The 27,266-nt window shown below is 36.9% G+C and overlaps 1 protein-coding gene across 1 annotated transcript in view; it reads right to left on the bottom strand.

The window, feature by feature from the left end:
- Nucleotides 1-27,266, bottom strand: part of CFTR (CF transmembrane conductance regulator) — a 183,942-nt gene that overhangs the window by 92,678 nt on the left and 63,998 nt on the right. The window contains exon 13 of the mRNA XM_070476808.1: nucleotides 1,279-1,373. Coding sequence (XP_070332909.1) covers nucleotides 1,279-1,373 — 95 coding nt within the window. The remainder of the gene's footprint in view (nucleotides 1-1,278; nucleotides 1,374-27,266) is intronic.

Genomic DNA, 27,266 nt, shown 5'->3' with positions numbered 1-27,266 from the left:
ACCTGCCAATGCAGGAGACACTGGTTCAGTCCCTGGATGAGAAAGATCCCCTGGAGGAGTAAATGGCAACTCACTCCAGCATTCTTGCATTGGAGAATCCCATGTACAGAAGAGTCTGGTGGGCTACAGTCCACGGGGTTGCAAAAGAGTTGGACATGACTTAGCAGCTACACAACATCACTGATTTATTACTTGACAATGTAATCCCAAAGTCGAGTCATGGTTTAATGTAAAGTCAAGATGACCTGATTCAAACTGTAACTCTACCATTTCCCAGTGTGGCTTTTGGCAAGTTAAGATCTAACCACCTCAATTACCTCATGATCTCTTCCATAAAAAGTGGGAATAGTTCTTTTTTGGCAGAGTGATATGCGGATTAAGTAAAATTACACATGTACTCACGCACACCCCACCCAGAATAGTACTAGGCAATTATAAGTGTTCAGTGAATTAGTTTCCTCCCAGCTTTTGGAAACATGAGAAAATAAGGGGGAGAAAGGCCAAAATATAAGTAAGTCATTGTGATTTCTTGTTAATAACTTCACCAACACAGTAAGAAAAATTTTATTCAAATAAACCTGGAGGAATATTTAATATCCCACATCATCAATATTTTTTTAAACTGAATGTTATTGTTTAACCACAAATTAACTTTTATACACACACACACACACACACACACTTCTCTTTGACAGCTCAAAATGCTTAGACCAAGAATATCTCTACCAAGAGACCACCATATCCCACACATATTAGTTGTGCTTCTCCCATTTATTTTTCTTTGAAGATTACAGACTTTAAGCTTAAGTACATCATCTGCCCTGCTATTTCTGTTGTGAGATTAATTAGTTATGTTGAAAATTTTGAAAATTTATGTTTATCTAAACCAAGAAACAAAACCAGAAGCCTAGAGCAGATGTGTACATTTTGGGATAGGGTGAGCAGGGAACGGTATGGAGGACTAAATAAAAGTTTACATCTTCTCTTCCCTGTGCTAGGAAGAATGTTAGGGTTTTCCATTTGAAGGGAATCATAAGTCAAACAAACATATACACATTAACAAAAGGGTACGCATTTTTAAAAAGCCATGAACTTTATCAGATATAAATACTATATCATTATCTATAGTTCCAAAAGGTTAGTCTTAACCTGCTAGCTATAAGATCTTGGGCATTTTTTAATTCCAGAAAGAGGATATAAAGAAACAGAGAACTATCTATAATGTTTTGCACTCATTTATACAACAAATGCTTGCTGGACCAATAAGCCGATATTCACCTTGCTAAAGAAATTCTTGCTCGTTGACCTCCACTCAATGTGATTCCACCTTCTCCAAGAACTATGTTGTCTTTCTCTGCAAACTTGGAGATGTCCTATTATCAAAAATAGAAAGTTATGGAAAAAAGAAAAAAATAGAAAGTTAGGAATTGTCAGTATGTCAGATCTGAATTTAAAAGGTACATTTTCCTTCAAATGTAATCATGTATCAGACTTCCACTGTAATCACAGCAGAAACTGTGAACATCGCATCTCAGCTATTTCAAATGCGTTTCAATTGGTCAAAACATCGCTGAAATTTCATAAAGAAGTTTTTCTTTAATTTTCCAATTGCTATTTATGATCATTAAATAAGAACTGGAAAATATAAAAAGTAAAGCATATGCAAATTTGAGATGTAAAGATGTGCCATCCACTGACCATTAAACAAACCCAGGGCTATTAACATGCTAACATGCACTTCCTTCCAATCTAAATCCACCCTTTTAAAAGGAAGTCTCCAAAGGTGAATAAACCTCCTAATAAGGAAACAAAAAGAATATCATTTACATCTCCCTGCAGTATCTAAGCATACTCAGTGGGCGACCGTGAGTACAAGGCATCTCCTTTCCACACTTCTCTCACCTACTCACCCCCCAAACAACTCTTCCTCCTGCATCCTCCCACCTCATCCTTAGGTCCTCTCCCCATCTACTCTGCCTCTCCTGTCACTTCCCTGCCACTTGTGTCCTTTCTTCAGTCCATGAGATTTTCTGTGGCCACAACCAGGCTAGACACTCTAAAAGATCAGAATTTATAAGAAATTGTCTTCAAAATGCCATCATTGTAAGCCTAACTCGGAAGATAAGCCATAATTCTGGAAAAAGCTGGAAAACACCCCAAAGGATCAATTAACCACTTTAACATAAAACAAGACACAAAATTAATTGGCAAATTAATTCTTCTGAATATAGAAGTATTATAAAGTAGGCAGAAAATGCTAGAAGGCTTTCTGGAATAGATGAGGTTTGCCCTTAGACTTGAGAATGAGGAGTCAGGTGAATAGTATTCAGGTGCTCAGTGGTAAAGAATCTGCTTGCCAGTACAAGAGATACAAGTTCGGTCCCGAATTGGGAAGATCCCCTGGAGAAGCAAATGGCAAGCCACTTCAGTATTCTTGCCTGGGAAATCCCATGGACAGAAGAGCCTGGCAGGCTACAGTCCAGGGTTGCAAAAGAGTTGGACACGGCTTAGCAACTAAGCAACAATTCTGTCTTTAGTTCAAAACAAGGTCTTTGCCTTTTCTTTTCTCATCCCCATATATATTCTCTTTTCTTTTGTTACCACCTTCTTCTCTCTTAAAAATACTCTTCAAGTCTCCTTTTTTCTTTCACAACCCAGAAGTAGTTCATCTGTTCTCCTTGATCTGACACTAACATTATCTATATTTAAACTGCCAAAATGGTTACTTTTATTGTTTCCGTTATCTACCACATGAAAGTTAAATAGAACTTCATATACAAAACTGTCAATTTATAGCTGGTAAATTAGTAAGTAATCATTTATATTATGAACTAGCTTGCAGCTCCTCTAGGCTGAAACCAAGCCAGCCACTGCCTCCAAGGAACTGCTGTTGTCAATACTCTTGACCTAAGAGGACCAAACATGATTTTTTTTTTAATGTGGTTTAAAAAAAAAATAAACACTGCCACGTAAGAGAAGATACAGCAGGACCTAGGGAAGCTGGCTACTCAGGCACTGGAGTAGATCACTGAGACCCACAGAGCACTGCAGAGAGGAGGGCCTTCCATAATTATAAGACCCAGGAAAACAAGTGCTTCATTTCTTTCTACTGGACCAAATTTTTTTCGTTCAACTTATGAACCAGACCACATACCTATGATTCCATCCAAATAACAAGGATTGCAGCTAAATTCCACACCCCTGTTTTAAATCTCAGTCTTGCTGAAGGAGCATACGCAGGAGCACCTCGACCTTGAAGCCTGAACTGAGCTGTTCTATGCAGCACATCCTCTGCCCTCGATCTAGAGCACTTGGTAAAACAGCTCACAGGTGTATTTCTTCTCTACTGTACCATCTTTCCCTTACCCATATTCCATTCCCTTTTAGAAAATTAAATCTTCCAGAGAAAAAAAAGAATGTGTTTTCGTATATGAATAAATTGAGTGTAGGCTTCTGTAAAGAAGGCATATTTTCTAACACAATCTGAAAAAGCCAGAGGTTACCGGAATTATTGGAGCTTTTTTTTTTTTTCAAATTTGAATTCAATACAGTTTTAGTTAAATCAGATAAAACTTCTAATTTTAAAAATTTAGAAATATCAGTAGCTATCTTGATGGTATGATTATAACACAGTTATAGACTTGGAGGGTGCAGAATCCTAGCCCAATGCAACAATTTAACAAAGATTTTTGGAATGAAGGAAGAAAAGAAGAGAGAATGGAGAAAGGGAAGGTAAACAAATATTAAGCTATAAAGAAAGAGGTATATATAAGATAAAGAAAATGAAGAAAGGTGTAAGCCTAGAGAAAGAAAGAAAATGGGGAAGAGAATAATTGTCAGAAGAAACAGATATCAACAGGAAAAAGCAAGAAGATAGTTGCAGCATAAAGAGACAAGAAAAATGAATGGGAATATAGGAAATGATAGAAGACAAGGAGCTACAGTTGACACTTTAGCAAATATCCCTGCTGAATTTGAATGTCCAAAGAATACAAATGCAATTTATTACAATAATTTTCTTAAGACAATATATAAGAGATTGTTTCAGCCAAATCTCTCTCACAGGAGCCTGTAATACTCATCCTTTCAACAAGCCAAGGAAATAGGAGGGAAAAGGAAACTAAAAAATCTCTTCCTTCTTTCCTACATGAACAGGCCGAAACATAACACTAGAGAAAGAAATCAGAAGATCCTCAAGTGAGCTCAAGCTTTACACACTCAGATTGAATGGAATATCATCAAATTCCTCCAAAAAAGACCAGGAATAGCACTTCCTTTGAGTACCACTCCTCAAATCCTGACTTGGAGCTGGTCCAGGGAAAGAAGAAAATGAATTAAGAAAATGAAAATTCAAGGAAGGAACTGCTTAAATGGTTTCTCAGTACCACGTTAATCTATTTCAATTATAATACAAGCTACTGTTTCCTTTTTTATCAGTATCAGATTTTAAGTTCCTATGACAATGAACTCTACCCTATGCCTGGGATGCTCAGCATCTTACTGATCCCAGTCAGTAAGCCACACCTGCATCCCTGGGATGCCCAGGCCTGCCTGGAATGGTGCCTGGTGAGTCAGTCACCTTCTTTGGCCTGGCTTAGACAGAATGGGATTTCTCAGTGTGAAACTTTCACTCATATTTGGGAGTCCAGGTTGGGTGCATTCTTGGAAAATGCCATGAAGAATTGAATCTAAGCATCCTTGCCCCCAGGTCACTGGTGAGCTGAAATCTGAATGATGTTTGTGGTGCCCATTTAGAAAGCAGTTGGGATGTCATGTAAACCATGCTAGAGGTGACTTTTCAATAAGGAACAAAGCTGGAATAGTCAACTGGATGGCATGGGACCCAGGATTTGAACCCTGGTCTATAAGCTATTGTGAAATCTCAGTTACTTAATAGCTTTGTAATTTAATTACAAAGAATTCTAATTCTAAAATAAAGCTTAAAACAAAATAGAAAATATGAATGGCAACACTGACTACAGAACACAGTGGCCTATTTTCCAGTTGTTTCCATTAATAACTAGATAAGTAGCTTTGGGCAAGTCTCTTCTGGGCTTCAGTTCTTCATCTATAAAAGGGAATAAAAGTACCTTCCCTTAATAGGTTCAAAAATTTGAAGTAATTTAATATAAAGTGCTTGGTCCATAAATCATACTCAAACATTGGTGATGTACAGTTTTAGAATGAGATGTTTACCAATGATTTGTATACATCATTCATTTCCATTTGGCCTTGAATAAAATGTTTACCTGATGTAATACTATGCCCCACTCTCCTACTAAAGGAAAAGCAAATTCTAATTAGTCTGAAAATATAGCCTTTATTCATATTATCATAAAAATGTACAAGGGATAATGTAGGGGGAAAGAATTGGACCGAGAATTGGAAGTCCTATGTTCAAGTCCTAACTTTGTAAGTCTTCACCAAGTGTACTTTTGTTGAGGTTGCTATGTACACGGTCACATATTTTGAAACTTAAAGTTCAAGATTCTTAAGAGTGACACCATATTCTTAAGAGTGACACCAGATTAAATCTAGATACTTTCCAAATGCTACCACTTTGAAGATGGCTGTTTAATTTTATTTAACATTTTGCTGTTGTTAAGTCGCTAAGTCGTATGTCTGATTCTCTCATGACCCTATGGACTATATAGTCTGCCAGGCTCTTCTGTCCACGGGATCTCTCAGGCAAGAATACTGGAGCGGGTTGCCATTTCCTTCTCCAGGGGATCTATCTATGCTATATTGTGCTACGACAGTTTTATTCATCTTATTATCTTCTCAATATAAAATAATCAAAGGGAGCCTGCTACTGCTGTCACTTCAGTCGTGTCCGACTCTGTGCAACCCCATAGACAGCAGCCCACCAGGCTCCCCTGTCCCTGGGATTCTCCAGGCAAGAACACTGGAGTGGGTTGCCATTTCCTTCTCCAATGCATGAAAGTGAAAAATGAAAGTGAAGTCGCTCAGTCGTGTCCGACTCTTAGCGACCCCATGGACTGCAGCCTACCAGGCTCCTCCGTCCAGGGGATTTTCCAGGCAAGAGTACTGGAGTGGGGTGCCATTGCCTTCTCCACAAAGGGAGCGTAGGGAAGGTCAATTCTTTACCTTCTCTTTTCCAAGAAATGTTTTCACACTTTTAGGATGATTCTGTAGTATTTGATTTGAAATTTCCACTATAATATGTTTTAGCAGTACAAATAAACAAGACGACTATTTTTAAGTACCCACATTTTTCTAATTAACTAAGATACTACTGAATGAAGAACACCTAGTTAGACAAATAAATACTTTAGCAATCAACACTACAGTAATCTTCTTCATGAGTCAACATCAGAATTCTATAATAAGAAAGTAGATGGACACAAGCTGCTTTCAAGGAAGCTCTGTGCTCGAATTCATTTGTCCAAATTTTTTTTGCAGACTGGACTAGACTGGACTGGAAGTGTAACGTTTTGTATTTCAAATTATATAGGTCTATCAGATGTTCTATGACCTTCCCTGGCATTTGATTAAAAAAAAAAAAAAAACCTCTGATAAAACCATTGTACATAAATCAATGAGATTTTGTGATTTTATTTCTACAAGACATATTCTCATGAGTAGGACAGCTTGGCCAAAGGTATGTCTTCTTTCTTTTTAAGAGATGCTGTTTCCAGTATCCTTTACAAAACAACATTTAAAAGTTATACTTCCAAAGTTACAGTTCCCCCAGCAAGATCTGAGAGTAACCTTTTCCTCAAATCATCACCTACAATAGCTATTATGTTTATACAAGGTATGAGATAAGAATCTAGTCTTATTTTCTTTTACTGGCATAGTAAACATGATTTATTAAATAAATGATGTTTTCAATTAACTTATATATCATCTATCATCATCTCACATTTCCAAAGATCTACTTCAGGACTGTTTGGTTCCTTCTATTTCTACAATAATATTCTGCTGAGGTTTTGTTGTTTAGGTTTTTTAATGGCTTTAAGTAAGATTTAATACCTGACAAAGCACAATCCTCCTTCATAAACAGTGGTATCTTTTTGCTCAGTCTCCTATATAACAATATTAACAATAATAATAATATAAGTAACAATGCTAACAACAGCTAATATATATTGTGTGTCTACTAGGTACTATTTTAAGTCCTTTAAGAGTATTAACTTTTTAAATGCTCATCACAATCCTATCGCCCTTATAAACATGAGAAAATTCAAAGTTAGAGAAGGTAAATGTCATTCCAAAGATAACACAGCCAAAAAACAAGAGAGTCAGGATTCAAACTAAGGCAATTTGTCTACAAAGTGTGGACTCTTAACTCCTTTTGGTATTTCCTCTCACATGAAATATAGTTTAGAAAAATTCTGAAAACAATCTTATTCAGATGTATTTGCAATTTCATTAAATATAAACATAAGTTTGAGTGCAATTTGCACCTTAGGACGCTGCTGCTGCTGCTACGCAGCCGCTTCAGTCGTGTCTGACTCTGAGTGACCTGTGGACCGGAGCCCACCAGGCTCCTCTGTCCGCAGGAGTTTCCAGGCAAGAACAGTGGAGTGGGCTGCCACGCACTCACTCCTCCAGGGGACCGTCCCAACCCAGGGATCAAACCCACAGCTCTTCTGTCTCCTGCACTCTGGGGGGGTTCCTCACCACTACCACCACCTGGGAAAACCCTCTTAGGATGCTAGCTCTTAATGATCTTTCCATTAATTCAGTTCTTGTTTTAGATCTTTCAATAAGATTTTCTGATCTTCTATATACATGTTCTTTACATTTCCTATTAGATCTATCCTTAAGTATTTTATCATTTTCTACTAGTGTGAATTGAAGAGCTTTTCATTTCCATTTCGAGATTGTTGTTGCTAATATAGAGAAGAGCTAATTATTTTTGTATGCTTATCTACTATTCCGCCATCTTATCATATTCCTTTATTAATTCTGGCAGAGTTTTGCTCTCTGCTTTTGCTAGAATCTCTTGGGGGTTTTTTAGGTGAACATTTTTTTTTTCCAGAAACATGTAATGTTCTTTTTTTAAGACAAACAGAATTAAATTTTACCATTTAAAATAATGCTTACTTTGGAATGTTTGGTTAAAAAAAAAGTTGTGAAGTTTTTTTAAAATGAAGTTTTCTTCTACTATTTTTACTTTGAATTTTTATTACAAATTACTGCTAAAGTTATGTTAGATTCTTTTAGCATCCACTGACCTTGTTACATGGTTTTCTTCCTTGTCAATATACAAATTATTAATATGTCATATTCATAGATTGTTTTATATTGAAGCACTCACATTTCTGTTCATGAATCTTGCTTGATCATCTTTCTCATACCATGCTGAATCCTACTTATTAATACTTTATTTAGTAGTATTTTATTTAAATATCCATATTCCTAAGTATGATTAACTATATTTTTCTTTTTTATGTAACTTTCTAGATTTTGATACAAATAAGCTTCTGGCTTTAGAAAATGAAGAGTTTTTCATTTTGTCAATAATTTGGTATAGTTTAAATAATATAGGAAGTTATGCTGTTAAAGGCGAAATGCAATCCAGCTATGCAATTATCTGCCGATAGTGTCTTTTTAAGTAATACACATTGAACTATCTTTACATGATAATCTCTCTATTCAAGGTTTTTCTTTCTTCAATTTTGATCATTTGTATTTTCTTAGTAAATCATCCAGTTCCTCTAAGTTTTAAATCTTTTTCAACAGAATTGCACTAACTTTTAATAATAATTTTAATCCTGCCCATATTTTTGCTTAAGCTTCTTTGTTATTCCTAATATTGTAAGTCTTTTCTTTACTACAGATAAGGATAGATTCAACAATTTTATTGGTCTTTTCAAAGAACTGGCTTTAGGAATTATATTAAGTCTTTCATATCTCTGTTGGTTTCTCCTTCATTAAATTAAATTTTGATCATCACTTACTCTCTTAACTTTTTATTTAGTTCCTTCTTTAAAATTCTCAAGAAAAATATAAATTTTGTGTATTTTTAACCTTGTTTCTTAATAATAAAGGTATTTAGAGCTAAAAATCTTCTACTGAGTGCAGTCATGTTCTACAGATTGTTATATGAAGCATTCTCGGTTTCAAATAATTTATAGTCAGTCAGGAGATTTTACCTTTCCGAGTATTTGTTTTCAACTTACCTGGCTTAATTATATCTAAATAAATGCAATTTTTACCAAGCATAACTAACATGTTTTGTCATTCTTATTAGACCCTATGACTTAAAAAGAAGCTAAGCAACTATAAAAAAAAAAAAAGAAGAAGAAAAGAAAAAAGTTTGAATGGACGAAGAGTAATATTAGAAAGTCTTACATGTATTTCCTAAAATTTTAATGGATTTTACAGATCTTCAATAGCAAAACTCAAAAAATTGGGGCTTGGGCTAAATTTAGCTTAAGAGGAGAGATCTTCAAAAATATTTTAAAAAGATCTAATCTGATATGAAATGTAAAAGTGTTGTTTGTTGTTTTAGGAAACTGAAGTTGTTTTAAATATTATATAAGACTTTATCCTCTAGCACTACTTTCCTCAATAATATTTTAATAGTATATAAAATATTTTCATTTGTTAGTATATCTAATCAGGAGTTATTAAAACTATCCAAAATATTCATTATAATGATTAGAGTATAGACACACACATCCATTCAAATATACATACATATATAGACACAAATAGATTGCAGTTTTACACATCTGTATATATGTGCATATACAAGTACATATATGTGCATATAATACATATGTGCCTGTGTGTGTATGGTACACATACAAATATGCAGGTGTTTATTCAGCTTGATCTCTATCATCCACTATTATGGTGCTAAGAAAAGAGAAGTTTGCAATAAGTAAAAGAGGATGATTATTTTCTTTATGAATTAGATTACTATTTCTCTTAACAAAAAAATTAAAAATACGTGAAAGATAATGGAGTTCTAAACAAACAAGTTGTCTCACTTTCCAAAGGTTTATCCTCTTCAATCCTGTTAATATAACATAATGAGAGCTGACTGAGAAGGCTCATTGTATACCATGACCCTAAAATATAGAAAAGTCAAATTTTTTCTCACTTGATAGAGGACAGCTTGACCAAAGAACATGTGATCCACAGTACTCTAAACAATTCAAGTTCATTCAATCCAATTGATCATGTCACACCCCGGTTTAAAACATCACAAAACAAACAAACAAAAAAATAAACTGGATCTTTGTGAGCTCCAGAATATAATCCAAACTTCAAAAGATGGCATACAAAACTTTTCCCAGCTCACTTCTTCATCCTCACTTCCCAGCACTCTTCCAAATACATCTTGATCCCTAGCCACACTGAAGTTTTATTGTGCTCCAAATTTACCATATCTTTCACCATCTGCACCTGCTGGTCCCTCTATCTAGATGACTTTCCTCTACTTCTTAATCTGGCAAATTCCTTTAATGTCAATAAAAATTTAATATCCTCCATAAAGTCTTCCATTACTTTAAAAGGCATGTTCCTATGTGTTTTAAGAGCCATTTATGTTCCTATGTAAGAGCTTTCATCTCTTTTCTTATTGTCTGTTTACATTATCTTTATCCTCAAAGACTGCGAGTTTCTCAAGGACAAAGACAGAGTTATAATTTGCTCTATGCTTTGGGAGCCAGGACAGGTTTAAGATATCATAGGCATATGTTCCAAACAGTGAATAAAGTATTTTAGGCAACTTAGAGATGGTTAAGGTTCATCCTCTGCCTTCAGGAGCTTACAATACACAGCCTACCAGGGACAACTTAATAAAAGACCTGGATTTTGAGTTAAGATGTGGCTCCATGCCTGAGAACTTCATGTCTTCCTCATCCAACTTTACCAAGTCTGCCCCCAACTTACCTCTCCGGCCAGGTTGACAAACTGTCATAAGACACCAGTGCACACTCATTAACCCTAAATCCTGAATAGGCATTAGAAGGACTGCTGCTGAAGCGCCAACACTTTGGCCACCTGATGTAGAAAGCCAACTTAATGGGAAAGACCCTGACGCTGGGAAAGACTGAAGACAAAGGGTGAAGGGGACGACAGAGGATGAGATGGTTAGATAGCATCACCAACTCAATGAACACGAACTTGAGCAAACTTCAGGAGATGGTGCAGGACAGCAGAACCTGACGTGCTACAGTCCCCGTGGTTGCAAACATTCAGACATGACTTAGCAACTGAACAATGACAATAAATACTGTCATTTCAAAAGTAGATTGTGATGTGAGATCAAACAGATAGATGAATGGAACAGAATAAACAGTTCACAAACATGTAGATCAGAACCTAGCATAAAAGTGTTAGAATTAAAATCTATAGGGAAAGGAGAAACTGCTCAAAATATGATCTTGGGACAAATCCCTAAGGAAGATAAAATTAGACTCCTAGCTCACACCAAGTACAAAAATTAATTCCAGCGGTTTTTAGTCCTAGATGTAAAAATTGAAACTAAAAATACTGAGAATACATAAAAAATATATTTTTATTATTTGTGTTAGAATGTCTTAAAGAAAAGGTAAAGAACAAGTCATAAAGAAATATATAGATACAATTTGTTATATGAAAATCAAAAGACTATTTAACAAAAGATCTTAGCGCAAAATATACATTGCATCACCTCCCATCCATAAAGGATAGTAATGCAAGGTATTTAACTTAGTCCAGTCCTTCCAAGCTGTAGATACCAAGAAAGTATTAAACATGAAATTATCTTATTATGGGAAATACTTGTATAAAAGAAATAGGAAGGGAAGCAAGGAAGGCTGGGAGAGCTGTCAGACCTCGATGCAGTTTCAACCCCCGAGTGAAGGAGAGAAGGATAGAAGCTTGAATGGAAAGATATTAGAACACTATACAATCTAAGCAAGGTTTGACAGAGCCATCTAGATGTCTCTGAGACAAAGTCCATTAATAAATAAGTCCCATGTCTTTCAGACACAAGATCTGCTTCAGTATCCATGCCATACTTGATCAATCATGGAAAGCAGCCTATGGAAGGAGTAGTCTCAAAACAAACTCTGAAATTGAATGATTTCAACTCACAGTGATGGACCCTCATTCAATTGCATTCCCTACAACAGTGGTGCATCAGGCACATCTCTCAGCTGCTACAAACTTAGCAAAACCATTGACAGAGGATATGTAGTCAAACAGCTAAGCTAACAAATATAACATCACAAGCAGTCAGGGAATTGCAAATTAGAACAGTAAAGAAATAGGGGAACTCCCCTGGTGGCACAGTGGGTAAGAATCTGCCTGTCAATGCAGGGAACACAGGTCTAATCCCTGGTCCGGGAAGATTCCACATACCACGGAGCAACTAAAGCTCATGCGCCACGACTGCTGAGCCCATGCACCACAGCTACTGAAGCCTGAATGTTTTAAGGCCTGCAAGTCACAACCAATGAGCCCCGGAAAGCAACTACTGACATCACGTGCCCTGGAGTCAGCAATCTGCAGCTACTGAACCCACGCACCACAACTACTGAAGCCCGTGTGCCTAGAGCCTGCGCTCTGCAATAAGAGAAGCCACTGCAATGAGAAGCCGCTTACCCCAACTAGAAGGTCGCGCCCAATCTCCACAACCAGAGGAAGGCTACATGCAGCAACGAAGACCCAGTACGGTGAAAAGTACATAAAAGTAAAGAAAAAAAGAAATACGACTTTTTACAACTTAGAATGGTAAAACTCCAAGTCTCTGTTAGTAAGAAGCGTTTTCAAAGATTGAGGAAATAGGAACACCCATAAATGGCTAGCGGTAAGGTAAATCAGAACAGCTGCTTTAAAGTGCAATTTGGCAGTATCTAGTGATATTGGAAAGCAGAGACATTACTTTGCCAACAAAGGTCCATCTAGTCAAAGCTATGGTTTTTCCAGTAGTCATGTATGGATGTGAGAGTTGGACTCTAAAGAAAGCTGAGCGCCGAAGAACTGATGCTTTTGAACTTTGGTGTTGGAGAAGACTCCTGAGAGCCCCTTGGACTGAAAGGAAATCCAAACAGTCCATCCTAAAGGAAATCAGTCCTGAATATTCATTGGAAGGACTGATGCTGAAGCTGAAACTCCAACACTTTGGCCACCTGATGCAAAGAACTGACTCATTGGAAAAGACCCTGATGCTGGGAAACATTGAAGGCAGGAGGAGAAGGGGACGAGAGGATGAGATGTTTGGATGGCATCACCAACTCGATGGACATGAGTTTGAGTAAGTTCCAGGAGTTGGTAATGGACAGAAAAGCCTGGAGTGCTGCAATCCATGAGGTTGCAAAGAGTCGGACAGAACTGAGTGACTGAATTGGCTGAGTAAAATATTAGAACAACCTAAGTGTATGTCAATAACAGGGTGAATAAATAAAATGTTACACATAAGCACCATATAGCAAATGAAAAGAATGAAATAGAATTTCTACATCTAAGTAGTATAGCTAGACCCCAAAAAGGTCATAGGAGCAAAGAAAGCAAGCTGAAGAATGATGTGTACAAATTATAACATTTATACAAATTTTGAAGCCACATAAAACTATTAAGTGTTGTTTATAGATAAATATGGATAGTGTAAATTCATTTTAATGGATTGGAAAAGTATGTATCACATTTGTAACAACGACTGCTCAAAGCTTGGGGTTTATGAAGAATGATGTTGAGGATTTAGTGAAATGTTCTTAAAATTCATCCAGAGCTCTAACAATAAAGAAAACAAGGATATTGTCAAATGGATGTTTCCAAATCTAGAACAGATGCTAGTGATACAGATTACATCATAAAACACGAAACTAAAGATTCCTGCACCTGAAAGAGATTTGATGTTCTGAGCCAATACATTTGACCTTCTTTTCTGGAATGAAATCATTTTTGAAGAAAAATGCATCAATGTGGATAATTTAACAAGTATCTCAAAGATTATAATTAATAGAAAGCTGTTCAGATTGAAGTGAAACAAAATAGGGGTAGACTGAAGAGAATTGTGAATAAGCCTAGTATTTTAAGATCAAATACATTAATAATATCAATATCCTGCTAATGTGAGTACTTATTCTGATTGTTCATTTGTAGAGTTCTTTATTAGTATTTAGCTTCTGTTTAACATAAAACACTTTGTTTTGAATACACTGTTAAACATTTATCTTTGCTGATTACTAAAGGCACTCCAATCTGGTGCTATATTTATCTTAAGGGTGTTGGTTTTCAGCCTTGGTGCTATCATGAGTTTAAAAAGCAGTACAGAGCATGAGCTGCTCAGAGAAGCTTTGTACCCAGAGACAAACGATTTCTCTTTACCTGCACTGCAATTTCTCTGGAGTTCTCCCATAAAAACTGTTGGAGGAAATCACTGATTGGAATTAAAGTATAGGGCTGGGCTTCCCAGGTAGCTTGAATGGTTAAGAATCTGCCTGCAATGCAGGAGACCTGGGTTCGTTCCCTGGGTTGGGACGATCCCTTGGAGAAGGGCATGGCAACCCACTCCGGTATTCTTGCCTGGAGAATCCCATGAACCAGAGGAGCCTGGTGGGCTACAGTCTATGGGGTCACAGGAATCAGACACGACTGAGCACACACATACACACACAAGCTAGAGGGGGCATGATTTGATTTCTTATACAAAAATTAACTAGTAAGATTTTTTAAACCTAAGTCAAATTAAATCGAATATAAACTTTTAAAGATTGTGATCCCATTAAAGGAGACCCTGAAAAATATTTCTTTGTAACTGCTCTTCATTGCCATTTTAATAAATTTCTCAGCAGTTTACCTAAAAATAAAATCAAATATCTGGATCGTTGGTTTTCAAAGTTATTTATTTTGACCAATTATTTTCAGAATTATTTCAGACCAATTATTTCAGAATCACCTAGGGAGCTTGTAAAAACTGCTGCACCTATTCTTACTCAGAAGAAATAGACCAGAGTGCAGGAATCTACATGTAAACCTGTGATTTTTATGCCTGCTTGAACCTGTTCTTTTAGCTAACTTCCTTTATAGCATGTTGGTCAGAAAAGCAAATGTCAACTTCAAAGGATTCTGTGCACATAATATATTAAGTCTGTTTGAGATTGTAAAGTACTTGAAAATACTTTGATAAAGAGTACCAGAGAGGGTCAAAGTAATAGTATAATAAAAGTCCAATAAAGATTAACTTATTTTATTATTTAGAAGTACACAACATACCCCATGTTATGGACATACTTTTTACACAAATGTGTACCACTTTATTTTTTTAAATGCACCTAAATTTCATTACCTGATCTTATTCAACTGAGCCAGACAAATCAGAAGCTATTAAAAGAGGAACTGCTAATACAAAGCTCATTAACTCTGTTTTGAACATATCAAAGAAACAGTATAGGGTATTATATTGAGAGAGAAAGAACTTTAAAAAAAAGGGTGGAGTGTTACATTAACTGGCCCTGTGTAATTATGCAATATTTGCTGAGTACATTTGAGCTTCCTGTGACTTTGTAGATAGGAAAATACCATAAACCTTGTTTTATACCTGTATTATCACTCTTCAGAACAACCTTGACAATACAGCTGCTTGTGGTAAAGGAGGATGGTAAAAAGATTGGGTTGAGGGAACATGACCTGTAGAAGTAATGCTATTCAATAAGGAATGCTTGTAACCATCAATCATTAGACAGTTAATGCCATTGTTATTAATGTTCAATAATTATTAAGCACTTACATTGTGCTTTATGTACAAGGACACTAGGCAAGGGGGAGGAAGGAGAAAAGAAGTGTTGGAGGAACAGAGGAGAGGGAAAGGGAAAGGAGAGGAAGAAGAGAATTTGAGAAAGCCCAAGAGCACACTGCAATGAGGAGAAGAATGAACTAACCATTTTTGCACATAGCTGCTATAAACGTGGATGTAGCTCTGCATGATACGTACCAACAGAGGGAAGTTAATTTCTGCAGCAGGAAATACACATGAACAAATTCATAAATTAAAAATTGGAGTTCTGTTCATTAGGAATGATAGCCTGTTGGCCTAAGTCAAACTTGATTACAAATAACTGTGAATACAAATATTGACTAAAGATTAGTCCTTATCAGAAAGCATAGGAAGTGAGAGCTTTTAATCAACTTGAAAAATAAAAGCTCTTCTTTCACTGGGCTTTGGTACTAAGTCATAGCAGAAAACTGAAATAAACTGAAATTCCAATATATTTGTTATTGGATCCAACATAAGTACAAAAAGCACTATTATAATAGATGTTACAGTCTTTGTCACCAATATTAAACTATTGTTTAATACTCAGATATATATATAAACACATACATGGTTTTATAGATGAACTTGAAAGTATATACATAATTCTGTTAATATCTCTATGCCTTTTGATGTTTATTTCTGTATGTGTGTAGGCCTATATTTGTATTTGAAAACTAATAATGTAAGCATTTTTAAAGGAAGAGCTTTGAAATGCAGGTCTTTAAGGTATTTTGGGGTAAGTGTTTCCAAGGAAGTAAAGTTAGAAAAGATACTTGAGACAATTTTATTTATTGTATTCTAGCTCTACATTAGACTCATTTAACTATGGATTTCTGAACTCCAGATTTCAGATTCTCTGGAATGACCCTTAACAACCTAGTTTTGAAAAGCTCTCTACATGATTTTGATTCAATTGGTCTAAGAATTAGCATTTAAGAATCTACTCATTCCTTAACTATCTCTTCTAGGTCTACCCACCCAAGATGCTGGGACAAATCCAACCTGTGAAAAGCACTCCTTTCTTAGAACTTCACTGGCACATGACTGTGCTGCCTTGCTGGAGTTCCTCACAGGTCTCCCAGGTCTCTAGAAACTAGGACTCCTCAGGAGCTGAGCTTGCATACTCCCTCACCCATCACCTCTGAAGAAATCCTATGAAAATCCCTATTCTTTCTAGAGGTGACTTTGGAGAACCAGCTGTTCAACTCGCCCTGAACAGGCTTCCTCCCCCAAGCTGACTCCCTGCCTACTTGGCCACCTACCATATTTTAAATTTGAAGTCATGAGCTATGAAAAAAGGATTCTGCCCCAAGGCAAGAAGAAAAAAGTTTACTTGGGAGAAGACAAAAAAAATTTTCCTGACCTTTAAATTTCAAGTGTGTTTTTTTATGTTCTTTCTCAAACCTTTATCAAGTGTAGTAGAAAAGCTTTTGTATACACATAATGTGTATACAAACTTTATATATGTGTATAAAAACTTAACGAATTTTTGCCTAACTAAAAAACATGCCATTTTGATTCCACTTACTTGAGTTAATATGAATAGAATGCTAGATTCTATTTAGAAATCTAGCATTTAGAATGCTAGATTTCTACTTAAAAAAGAAGATATGCATCAAGCAACAAAGGTTTACTGTATAGCACAGTGAACTATAGTCAATATTTTATAATAATCTACAACGGAAAATAATCTCAAAAATAATATGTGTATATGTATAACTGAATCACCTTGCTGTGCCCTTGAAACATTGTAAGTCAACTATACTTCAATAATACATATATGTATGTATATTAAGAAAAAAATAAAAAATACATTTCAAGTGTGTTAGTATAGGTGATTTTCCCAAGATCCAGGAGTACAGATTTTAGCTTGATATGTCATTTATAGGAAAATAAGTCATAACCTCCTCTTTCACAAAGGCAGCTTTACAATCCCAACGGTTTAATAATACTGTTACAATCATAGTGAGATTAGCCAGTCTAAAGTTCTAACTCAAAATCTGCAGCTTTCAATGCAGAAGGCATTAGCATCTTAGAGTTTCTAATACACAATCCTAATCAAGCATAGCGAAAAAGGGAAGTCAGAAGATCTGGATTCTCTCACTGGTCCCATCAATTATGAGACATATGATCTCCAATAAGTCTCTTAAATTTTCACTTCTTGCACTTTAAAATGTGAATAACAATATTTCATAAATATCTCCATTATCTCCCTCCAATTTGCGTGTTGCACTGGATAAATCTTCCAAAAAAACTGTTTTTATTATGGCACTCCCCCCAGTGAGGGACAGTCACCATGGAAGATACTGCAGACCCACCTGCTCCCCACCCAGGGTTCCTACCTGTGCTCCCACTAAGCACCACATTTCACCGAATCCTCTGCAGCTGTAGTGTTGTGTGAGAATTGGATTGTCCCAGGTATATGTAATATGAAAGTCAAGTGTGGCGGACTCTGCTTTTCTGCCTTTTTTCCTATTTGGTTTAATTGCTGGCAAGTGGGGAGATAGAAATCATGATATGACTGTTTTCTCCCAGTTCAGCTCTCACCATATACCCCTTCTTTTCCAGACTCTACCCTGGCTGCACTGCCTAGAGTTCCCCTGGAAATGCACTGTTTTTGCGAGACTCCAGCCCATTTCATCCTACACCCCAGCCACGCCAAACTGACTCTAGGTACAAAGGTTCAGCGTTCTCTGCTGGCTCCAGGTCTTGTACATTCTGTTCTCTTTCTGTAATGTTATCCCTGTTCTTCATTCAGATGATTCCTACTCATCTATCATCTCTCACCTTAGCCATCACTTCCTTCAGGGAAACCTCATCTACCCATCTAAGACCAGATTAAGTGCTGTTTCTGAATACCACATGAGAATCTTACATTAACCAATATCCTAGAACTTAACAAACTGCACTGACTTTACTTGCTTATCTTCACCAGAATGAAAGACTGTTGAGGACAGGGATTGCACCTATTCGTCAATAATCCCCAGAGTTTGATGTCCTTTGTTCAATGACTGAACTCACAGATATTTACTACACAAGTGAATATATATGTGTGTGTGTGTACATGTGTTTTGTGTATGTGTATATACATTTCTCCCCCAAAATACTGTAAGTTAAAAACTCATTACAAACAGGATCCTTGTTATACTTGCAGGCAGTATTCAGAGCGCCTAACATATACAGTGTCCACAGCGGAAACTCAATAAATATTTATTGAGATCAAATTTTTAATTTATGAAATTTGAATCATGGATAATTAAGCCTTCTAATTATGAAATTAAAAGATGCTTACTCCTTGGAAGGAAAGTTATGACCAACCTAGATAGCATATTAAAAAGCAGAGACATTACTTTGCCAACAAAGGTCCGTCCAGTCAAGGCTGTGGTTTTTCCAGTGGTCATGTATGGATGTGAGAGCTGAACTGTGAAGAAAGCTGAGCATCAAAAAATTGATGCTTTTGAAGTGTGGTGTTGGAGAAGACTCTTGAGAGTCCCTTGGACTACAAGGAGATGCAACCAGTCCATCTTAAAGGAGATCAGTCCTGGGTGTTCATTGGAAGGACTGATGCTGAAGCTGAAACTCCAATACTTTGGCCACCTCATGTGAAGAGTTGACTCATTGGAAAAGACCCTGATGCTGGGAGGGATTGGGGGCAAGAGGAGAAGGTGATGACAGAGGATGAGATGGCTGGATGGCATCACCGACTCGATGGGCATGAGTTTGAGTAAACTCCGAGAGTTTGTGATGGACAGGGAGGCCTGGCGTGCTGCAATTCAGGGTATCACAAAGAGTCGGACACGACTGAGAGACTAAACTTAACTGAAGCCTTCTAAATAAAAGTTAGGTATTACAGATTTGGTCTCAAATATATTCTTGGTAATACAATTGCCATTTCAAAGGCTATTTTTGTCTAGAGAATACTTACATTCAATTTTTAGAAAAACTAAGTTTCCCTTCCTAGAAAGGCCTTTATGCATATTATTACCAAGTTCTAAGGTTATAGTAAAGTCTAAAGTTCTCTTAAATATAAGCATAAAATCTTCTCTCGATCTTGTCTAATTAGCCATTGCTACAAAACAGAAAACTCCAAGGGTGTAGGGTCCAGAACACTAATTCTTCAAGAGGATGAAACATCAGGCTTACATATAATGATACAGCATGGCTTTGACCTTTGGAAAACTTAGCTAATTTATTTGTTTGTTTTTCTAATATGAAAGCCTGGCTTAACTTTCTGAATTTCATTATTTATTCATGAGCTAGCTTGATGCCACACAGTTATAATTAAATTTTTATACTACTGTTCTGTGGATTTGCCCAACTCTTAGGAAGAAGGGCAGTCTTCAGGTTATTCTGGTCTTAGAGATGTCAGAACTCTCATTTAAGTTAATAATTAGTTCCAGAATTGCAATCTTAATTCCTAAAAGTTAGTTCACACTTTCAGAATTTAGCACAGGCTCATCTCGATTGCAAATTCTACAGAAAGCTGTCACTAGATAACTAGAAAGTGACAATTCAAAGGACCAATGTGCAAACACACTCAGCACAGCACTACTGACTTGTGCCCTCCCAATGGATGTTCAGTCAGTTCAGTTCAGTTCAGTTCACTCAGTCGTGTCCGACTCTTTGAAACCCCATGAATCACAGCACACCAGGCCTCCCTGTCCATCACAAACTCCCAGAGTTTACTCAAACTCATGCCCATCGAGTCGGTGATGCCATCCAGCCATCTCATCCTCTGCCATCCCCTTCTCCTCCTGCCCCCAATCCCTCCCAGCATCAGGGTCTTTTCCAATGAGTCAACTCTTCACATGAGGGGGTCAAAGTATTGGAGTTTCAGCTTCAGCATCAGTCCTTCCAATGAACACCCAGGACTGATCTCCTTTAGGATGGACTGGTTGGATCTCCTTGCAGTCCAAGGGACTCTCAAGAGTCGTCTCCAACACCACACTTCAAAAACATCAATTTTTCAGCACTCAGTTTTCTTCACAGTCCAACTCTCTCATCTATACATGACCACTGGAAAAACCACAGCCCTGACCAGACGGACCTTTGTTGGCAAAGTAATGTCTCTGCTTTTTAATATGCTATCTAGGTTGGTCATAACTTTCCTTCCAAGGAGTAAGCATCTTTTAATTTCATGGCTGCAGTGATTTTGGAGCCCAAAAAAATAAAGTCTGACACTACTTCTACTGTCTCATCTATTTCCCATGAGGTGATGGGACCAGATGCCATGATCTTAGTTTTCTGAATGTTGAGCTTTAAGCCAAGTTTTTCACTCTCCTCTTTCACTTTTACCAAGAGGCTTTCCAGTTCCTCTTCACTCTCTGCCATAAGGGTGGTGTCATCTGCATATCTGAGGTTATTGATATTTCTCCCGGCAATCTTCATTCCAGCTTGTGCTTCTTCCAGCCCTGCGTTTCTCATGATGTACTCTGCATAGAAGTTAAATAAGCAGGGTGACAATATACAGCCTTGACATACTCCTTTTCCTATTTGGAACCAGTCTGTTGTTCCATGTCCAGTTCTAACTGTTGCTTCCTGACCTGCATACAGGTTTCTCAAGAGGCGGGTCAGGTGGTCTGGTGTTCCCATCTCTTTCAGAATTTTCCACAGTTTATTGTGATCCACACAGTCGAAGGCTTTGGCATAGTCAATAAAGCAGAAACAGATGTTTTTCTGGAACTCTCTTGCTTTTTCAATGATCCAGCGGATGTTGGCAATTTGATCTCTGGTTCCCCTGCTTTTCTAAAACCAGCTTGAACATCTGGAAGTTCTTGGTTCACGTATTGCTGAAGTCTGTCTTGGAGAATGTTGAGCATTACTTTACTAGCGTGAGATGAGTGCAATTGTGCAGTAGTTTGAGCATTCGTTGGGATTGCCTTTCTTAGGGATTAGAAGGAAAACTGACCTTTTCCGGTCCTGTGGCCACTGCTGAGTTTTCCAAATTTGCTGGCATACTGAGTGCAGCACTTTCACAGCATCATCTTTCAGGATTTGAAATAGCTCAACTGGAATTCCATCACCTCCACTAACTTTGTTCATAGTGATGCTTTCTAAGGCCCACTTCACATGCCAGGATGTCTGGCTCTAGGTGAGTGATCACACCATCATGATTATCTGGGTCATGAAGATCTTTTTTGTACAGTTTTTCTGTGTATTCTTGCCACCTCTTCTTAATATCTTCTGCTTCTGTTAGGTTGATACTACTTCTGTCTTTTATCAAACCCATCTTTGCCTGAAATGCTCCCTTGATATCGAATTTTCTTGAAACTAGTATTTATTTTTTAAGTTCCAGGGTTCAAATGATGTGAAATAACAATCAGTTCAGGAAACACTACGGTATTCCTGCTTGGTCCTGGTTCCATGGTATTATAAAGGTATTTGCTTTATATTACAATAAGTAAATGGCAGTGCTTTCAAACTTAATTACCTATCAGTAGAAAATGACAGGTGGTTCAAGGTACAGTCACTTAGTGTGGTTTATTCTGGTTTAGGGAACATAGTTCAGTGTGTTTCAAATATCTGTTTTCAATGTTTATTATATCTTGGCTACTACTGAATGCAAATGTTAATTTGTATGGTACCTTTTTATTTACACATCTCCCAAGTGAACAGTCCTGAATTCTCCTACAACTGTGGATTGACCATCCAAAAGTTAAGCCTCTGTTCAATACAGGTTAGTTTTGGCCAGATCTGAAGACCCAGGAGTCAAATTCAAATTTAATTAGTCTTGTGGTATCTGTAAGATGAAATTTATTTTCCAGAAGAGTTAACTCATTTCTTTGCTTACTTCCCTCCCAAGTTTTTCATATTTCTTGCCAATTTCCCTCCCAAGTTTTTTTCCTCTTAATAATTTCTTGCCAACTTCCCTCCCATTTTTCTTCTTCTAGTGACTTAAATATGAAGACTGCGTAGTGGAAGGGAAAACACAAACAGATTTTACATCTTCAACTTACATAGTAAATATTTTTTATTAAAATGTGTATGTAAAGGCTGTCTTGACAAATATTTACCTAATGAATACCATTTTGTGGTTACAAAAGGATTGCAACAACTTTGTGGAAACCAATTACATATACTAAGCCTCTGATTTCTTCTCACACCCCCCCACCCCACCTCCCACCATGCACAATTATAAAAGCCAATTACTGCTCCAAACCAGGTACTTTTACATGAGAGCGAGTCACTAAAGACAGTCCAATTATTTGGTATCCAAATGCTGGCCTGCCTAGAATCTGTTGCTGTCAGTGTGGGTAGTATGGTAGGATAAGGTATTGGAGAATTGCAAATGGTTGGTATTCTGGAAATTTTAAAAAGGTAAGAGAATAGTGAGATATCACTCTTTCAGTATGAAATATGACTAAACTCTCCTTAATGGATAAGTAAGTTAATGTGGGACCAATTACATTAATTCCTCTTTTTGAGCTAGCAAAATCCTCAGTGCTGATTACAAAAGTCACAAATATTTAGGAGGATTTTAAGGGAAGTTTGGGTACAAGGAAAGAAAACAATGGGAGGATAAGTCAATGGACACAAGGATACACACTGGTATTTTAAAAGAACTATTAATTTGTCTAGAAATCCTTTTACTATAATTAAGACTTGAAGTATGACATATAAGTAAGAGTTGGAGAAGTTCCTGAAAGAGGAGATCTCAGGGTAAAGAATCTGAGCAGGACTTGCTCACTCGTGTCTGCTCATTAAAACTTTTCTATCAGCAATAGCACTGTCTCCATGCCCTTCCCTGTGATAAAGTCTTCATGCAGCTCCACTGACTGAATATTTTCAACCACAGACTGAAATCAGAAAACTATGTGAACTATGTTGCGCATGCTTTTTCCTATCCAAGAAAATTTACACATACCTGCCTAATCCTATGACACCAAGCATCATTACACACGCAAGTACTTTGTGGGTATTAAAGCTGAAAAGAAACACAAAAATGAGGAAGAAAATATTCCGCCTCACCTCCAGTTCCAAATCTAGATGTAGTACATTAAGAAACAGAACAGCTTTGGCAGTCCAAGTGAAAACATATTGGATCATGTATGTTTGTATTTGCAGATGGGGCTACAGACAGTACACAGAAGAAGTCATTAGCTGATACCAGCTGTTAACTCTCAAGGACTCTGTAGGTATTTTGTGTTCCTGTGCTCGAAATTCCTCCATGCTTAAAATATAAAACCTTCATTTTTGGAGATTCTCACTGGCCTTTTTCAAAGGTGTGAATACTTGCTTAACAATAACAAAAATTGGAAACTCTGAAGTCACTGAAAATAAAAAAATTTTCATTTTGACTGTCAGGATAGTCTAGCACTTTTAATTATTTGTATTTGTCCCTCACAACAACAACTTACTGTTGTATAATCATCTCCCCAAACTCTGAGACTGAGAAGCTCAGAAAAGAACATTTTCTGAGTAAAATTCTTGCAACTGACATGCCTACTTCAAAACTTATCTCTGAAACAATCAACCAATAAGAACTTATCCTTATGCCTATCAATGTGCTTGGTGTAGTATCCCCCAATAAATTTTTAGAATCACCATTTCCAAGAAATTTACCATGTAGTTGGATAGATAACAACATATAGGAAACATTCAGAAAGAGACAGTCATATACTAATGTATTCAATGTACTCACTGTATTTGTCAGTTTAAAGTACAGGAATTGAGGAGATGCTGGATGTTCTTGCCTATCATAAGATGACTAGGAAGATCTAAATCAGTTGCAAAATTCAGCAGAACGGTAAGGAGCTGGGACTCAGGGACTATTAAAAGTAAAAAGCTAAGTGTTTTATTTGATATTTTAAAGCAAAGAGGATGAAGAATGAATTAAGTGGTTGTCATCATTGTTATTAAAACCAATCTAGTGGTGAACTCCACTGGTACTGTTAGCGAGACCAGTGGTCCCTCTGCTTGGTCAGATATCTCAATTCTATGTAACTGATCTCCACATCCTTTCTTTCTAAACCCATGGCATTTCTACCTGTCCTTCTTTCCAGTTCCTGTTATACAAGGAATCCTTAATCCTAAACCAACTACTCTTCTCTCTTAATTTCTTGAGGAAAAAAATATTCACTCTTTCTCAAAGGCTCATTTTTCCTGATGCCATTTGTAAGGATGCAAATAGTACACAAAGAGATTCCTATCTTCTCGCAATTCCTCTGCTACTTTTGTCTCTTCTTGTCCATCGTTGACATTAGCTGGATTATTGAAATAACTTCCTATTAGTCTTCCCCCTTCTCGTCAGAATAACAAACAGTACTACAACTACTACTAATAATAATAGTCACTGATTTATTTAGTGCTTTCTATGTGCTAGAAGAATCCACAAAACTGTACAAATTAGGTAATAAATCTTCATATTGCAGAGGATAAAACTCAGTTTACAGCAAGGTTAAGTAACGTTCATCAGCAACTCACCCTGTTAGATTTTAAAATCTCTGTTCCTTCTGTTACCCCAAAAAGTTTGAGTGGCATCCACCTTAATTCTGCTTCACATTTCATAGGCAAAGAGATATATCTAAATTGCAAAGCCGATTACATCACTCCCCTGATTAAACCTCTCCAAGACCAAATTCCTGAGACTTGTACACAAGCTCTCAAGACATGGCCCTCCAGTTTCATTCCTCCTTGCTTACTGTCCCCCAGTTACACCCTCATTCTGTCAAGATGCTTGTGGTTCCATGCACTAACCAAGTGGTTTCATGTCTGGTTTTTCTGCTCATAGTTTTCTCTGTCCAGAATATCTTTTCCATTGTCCTTAATGCAAATGGAAAATTTCAATTTTCCATTAAAATTTCCTTAATTCCTTCTACTTATCCTTCAAGGTGTTTGTTTTTAGAGAAAACCTCCCTGAACTGACCAGGAAGGCTGAAAGTCCTCAACTGGGCTTCTGTAGTGCCGAGAGAGCTTCTATCCCAACACTTGCTATATTATATTGAAATGGTCTCTTGGCATATACTCTTCATTATTAAGCTTATAAGCTCTTTGAGTGAAGGAATAATCAAGTTTTCATTATGCACCCACCCTGCCTCCACCACAGTGAACAGAGTCTGGTAATCACAGAAGTCATGCTATGAGATCCAAAAGGGAAAGAGAAACAGGAATCACCTCCCAACCCCATGGCCAACTCTGGAGCATGGAACCAGTGGGCCAATGCTCCAAACCTTCAGGACCGTATGCCAACTGTTTTCTTCCAGAGAACACTCCAACATCTGTTACTTCAGTCATGCAGACCAACCTTAGATGACCACTTTTAAAGGTTTCTCTTAGAACTACTTTTGTCAGCATCAAAATTCATACTGATGACTTTTTCATGATTCTGATTCATGGTTCTCGTCAACTATGCCAAACCCCACCTTGTTTCCACAGCACTCACTAATAAGAACTGGCTTTGAGACACATGCCTTGTGTCATGCTCTCTAGCAGTATTCTCTTCCTCCAAAGGAAATAGAAATTAGCTACAGTTCACCGAGTGGCAAATATGCACCAAATGCTGTGTTAAACGAGCGAAGTCGCTCAGTCGTGTCCAACTCTTTGCGACCCCATGGACTGTAGCCTACCAGGCTCCTCCCTCCATGGGATTCTCCAGGCAAGAATACTGGAGTGGGTTGCCATTTCTTTCTCCAAGGGATCTTCCCGACTTAGGGATCGAACCTGGGTCTCCTGCACTGCAGGCAAACGCTTTAACCTCTGAGCCACCAGGGAAGCCCAAATTAGGCACTTTCTATTTATCTCATTTAATTTTCTCAACAATCCAGTAACTGTCACTCATCAATCTTCACTTCTCATATACCTAACCTTCTATTTTACTGGCAACTCCAATGTTTTTAACTTAAAAAATGCCTCCAACACCATAAGTTTCATTCTAGTCACCATTAGAATTCCATGGGGAATCATTCCATCAGAAGAATGGTCTTGTGTCTCCTCTGAAGGTTATTTCATCATTAGCAGACCCAGATTTCTCCTTTCACTCCTTTAGAAATGCCTCTTTTTTCCTCCTGTTAGAGTAACCTTACATTCTTTATTGATATCTTTTCCTATTGGCCCAAGAACATCCAAAGTTTATACATTTTGTTCTATTCATATTTTCATAAAATAAAATGCCTCAATGAATGTCTTCAAAATTAAGACTCCCTGCTTTCTTCTAGTTTAAAAGCTTAATTAGGCACAGAAAATTATGTTATATGATTACATTTATGTGAAATATCTAGAATAGGAATATTTTAGAGACAAAAGGTTGCTTACGGTTAGGTAGAGGGGTTAGGGGTGAGAGAATGTAAATTGATTGCTAACTGAGGTTTCTTTTAGAGGAGTTGAAAATGTGATGGTTATACAACTCCTTGAGCATATAAAAAAAAACTACAATGAATTATACACTTTAAAAATAATTTTAAGGCTGGTCATGGAATCAGAAAAAAAATAATATGGATTTACTCTTACCCTGTTTCTCTCACTATTTTAACAGTTTTATCAAGATACAATTCACATACTATACAACCATTCATTAAAATACAGGTCACTTTATTATGCACTC

Source organism: Odocoileus virginianus, chromosome 1, assembly GCF_023699985.2.
Source record: "Odocoileus virginianus isolate 20LAN1187 ecotype Illinois chromosome 1, Ovbor_1.2, whole genome shotgun sequence".
In the NCBI taxonomy this organism is placed as follows: Eukaryota; Metazoa; Chordata; class Mammalia; order Artiodactyla; family Cervidae; genus Odocoileus; species Odocoileus virginianus.
Note: the sequence above shows the minus strand (reverse complement) of the source record. Positions and strands in the feature narration are given on the sequence as shown.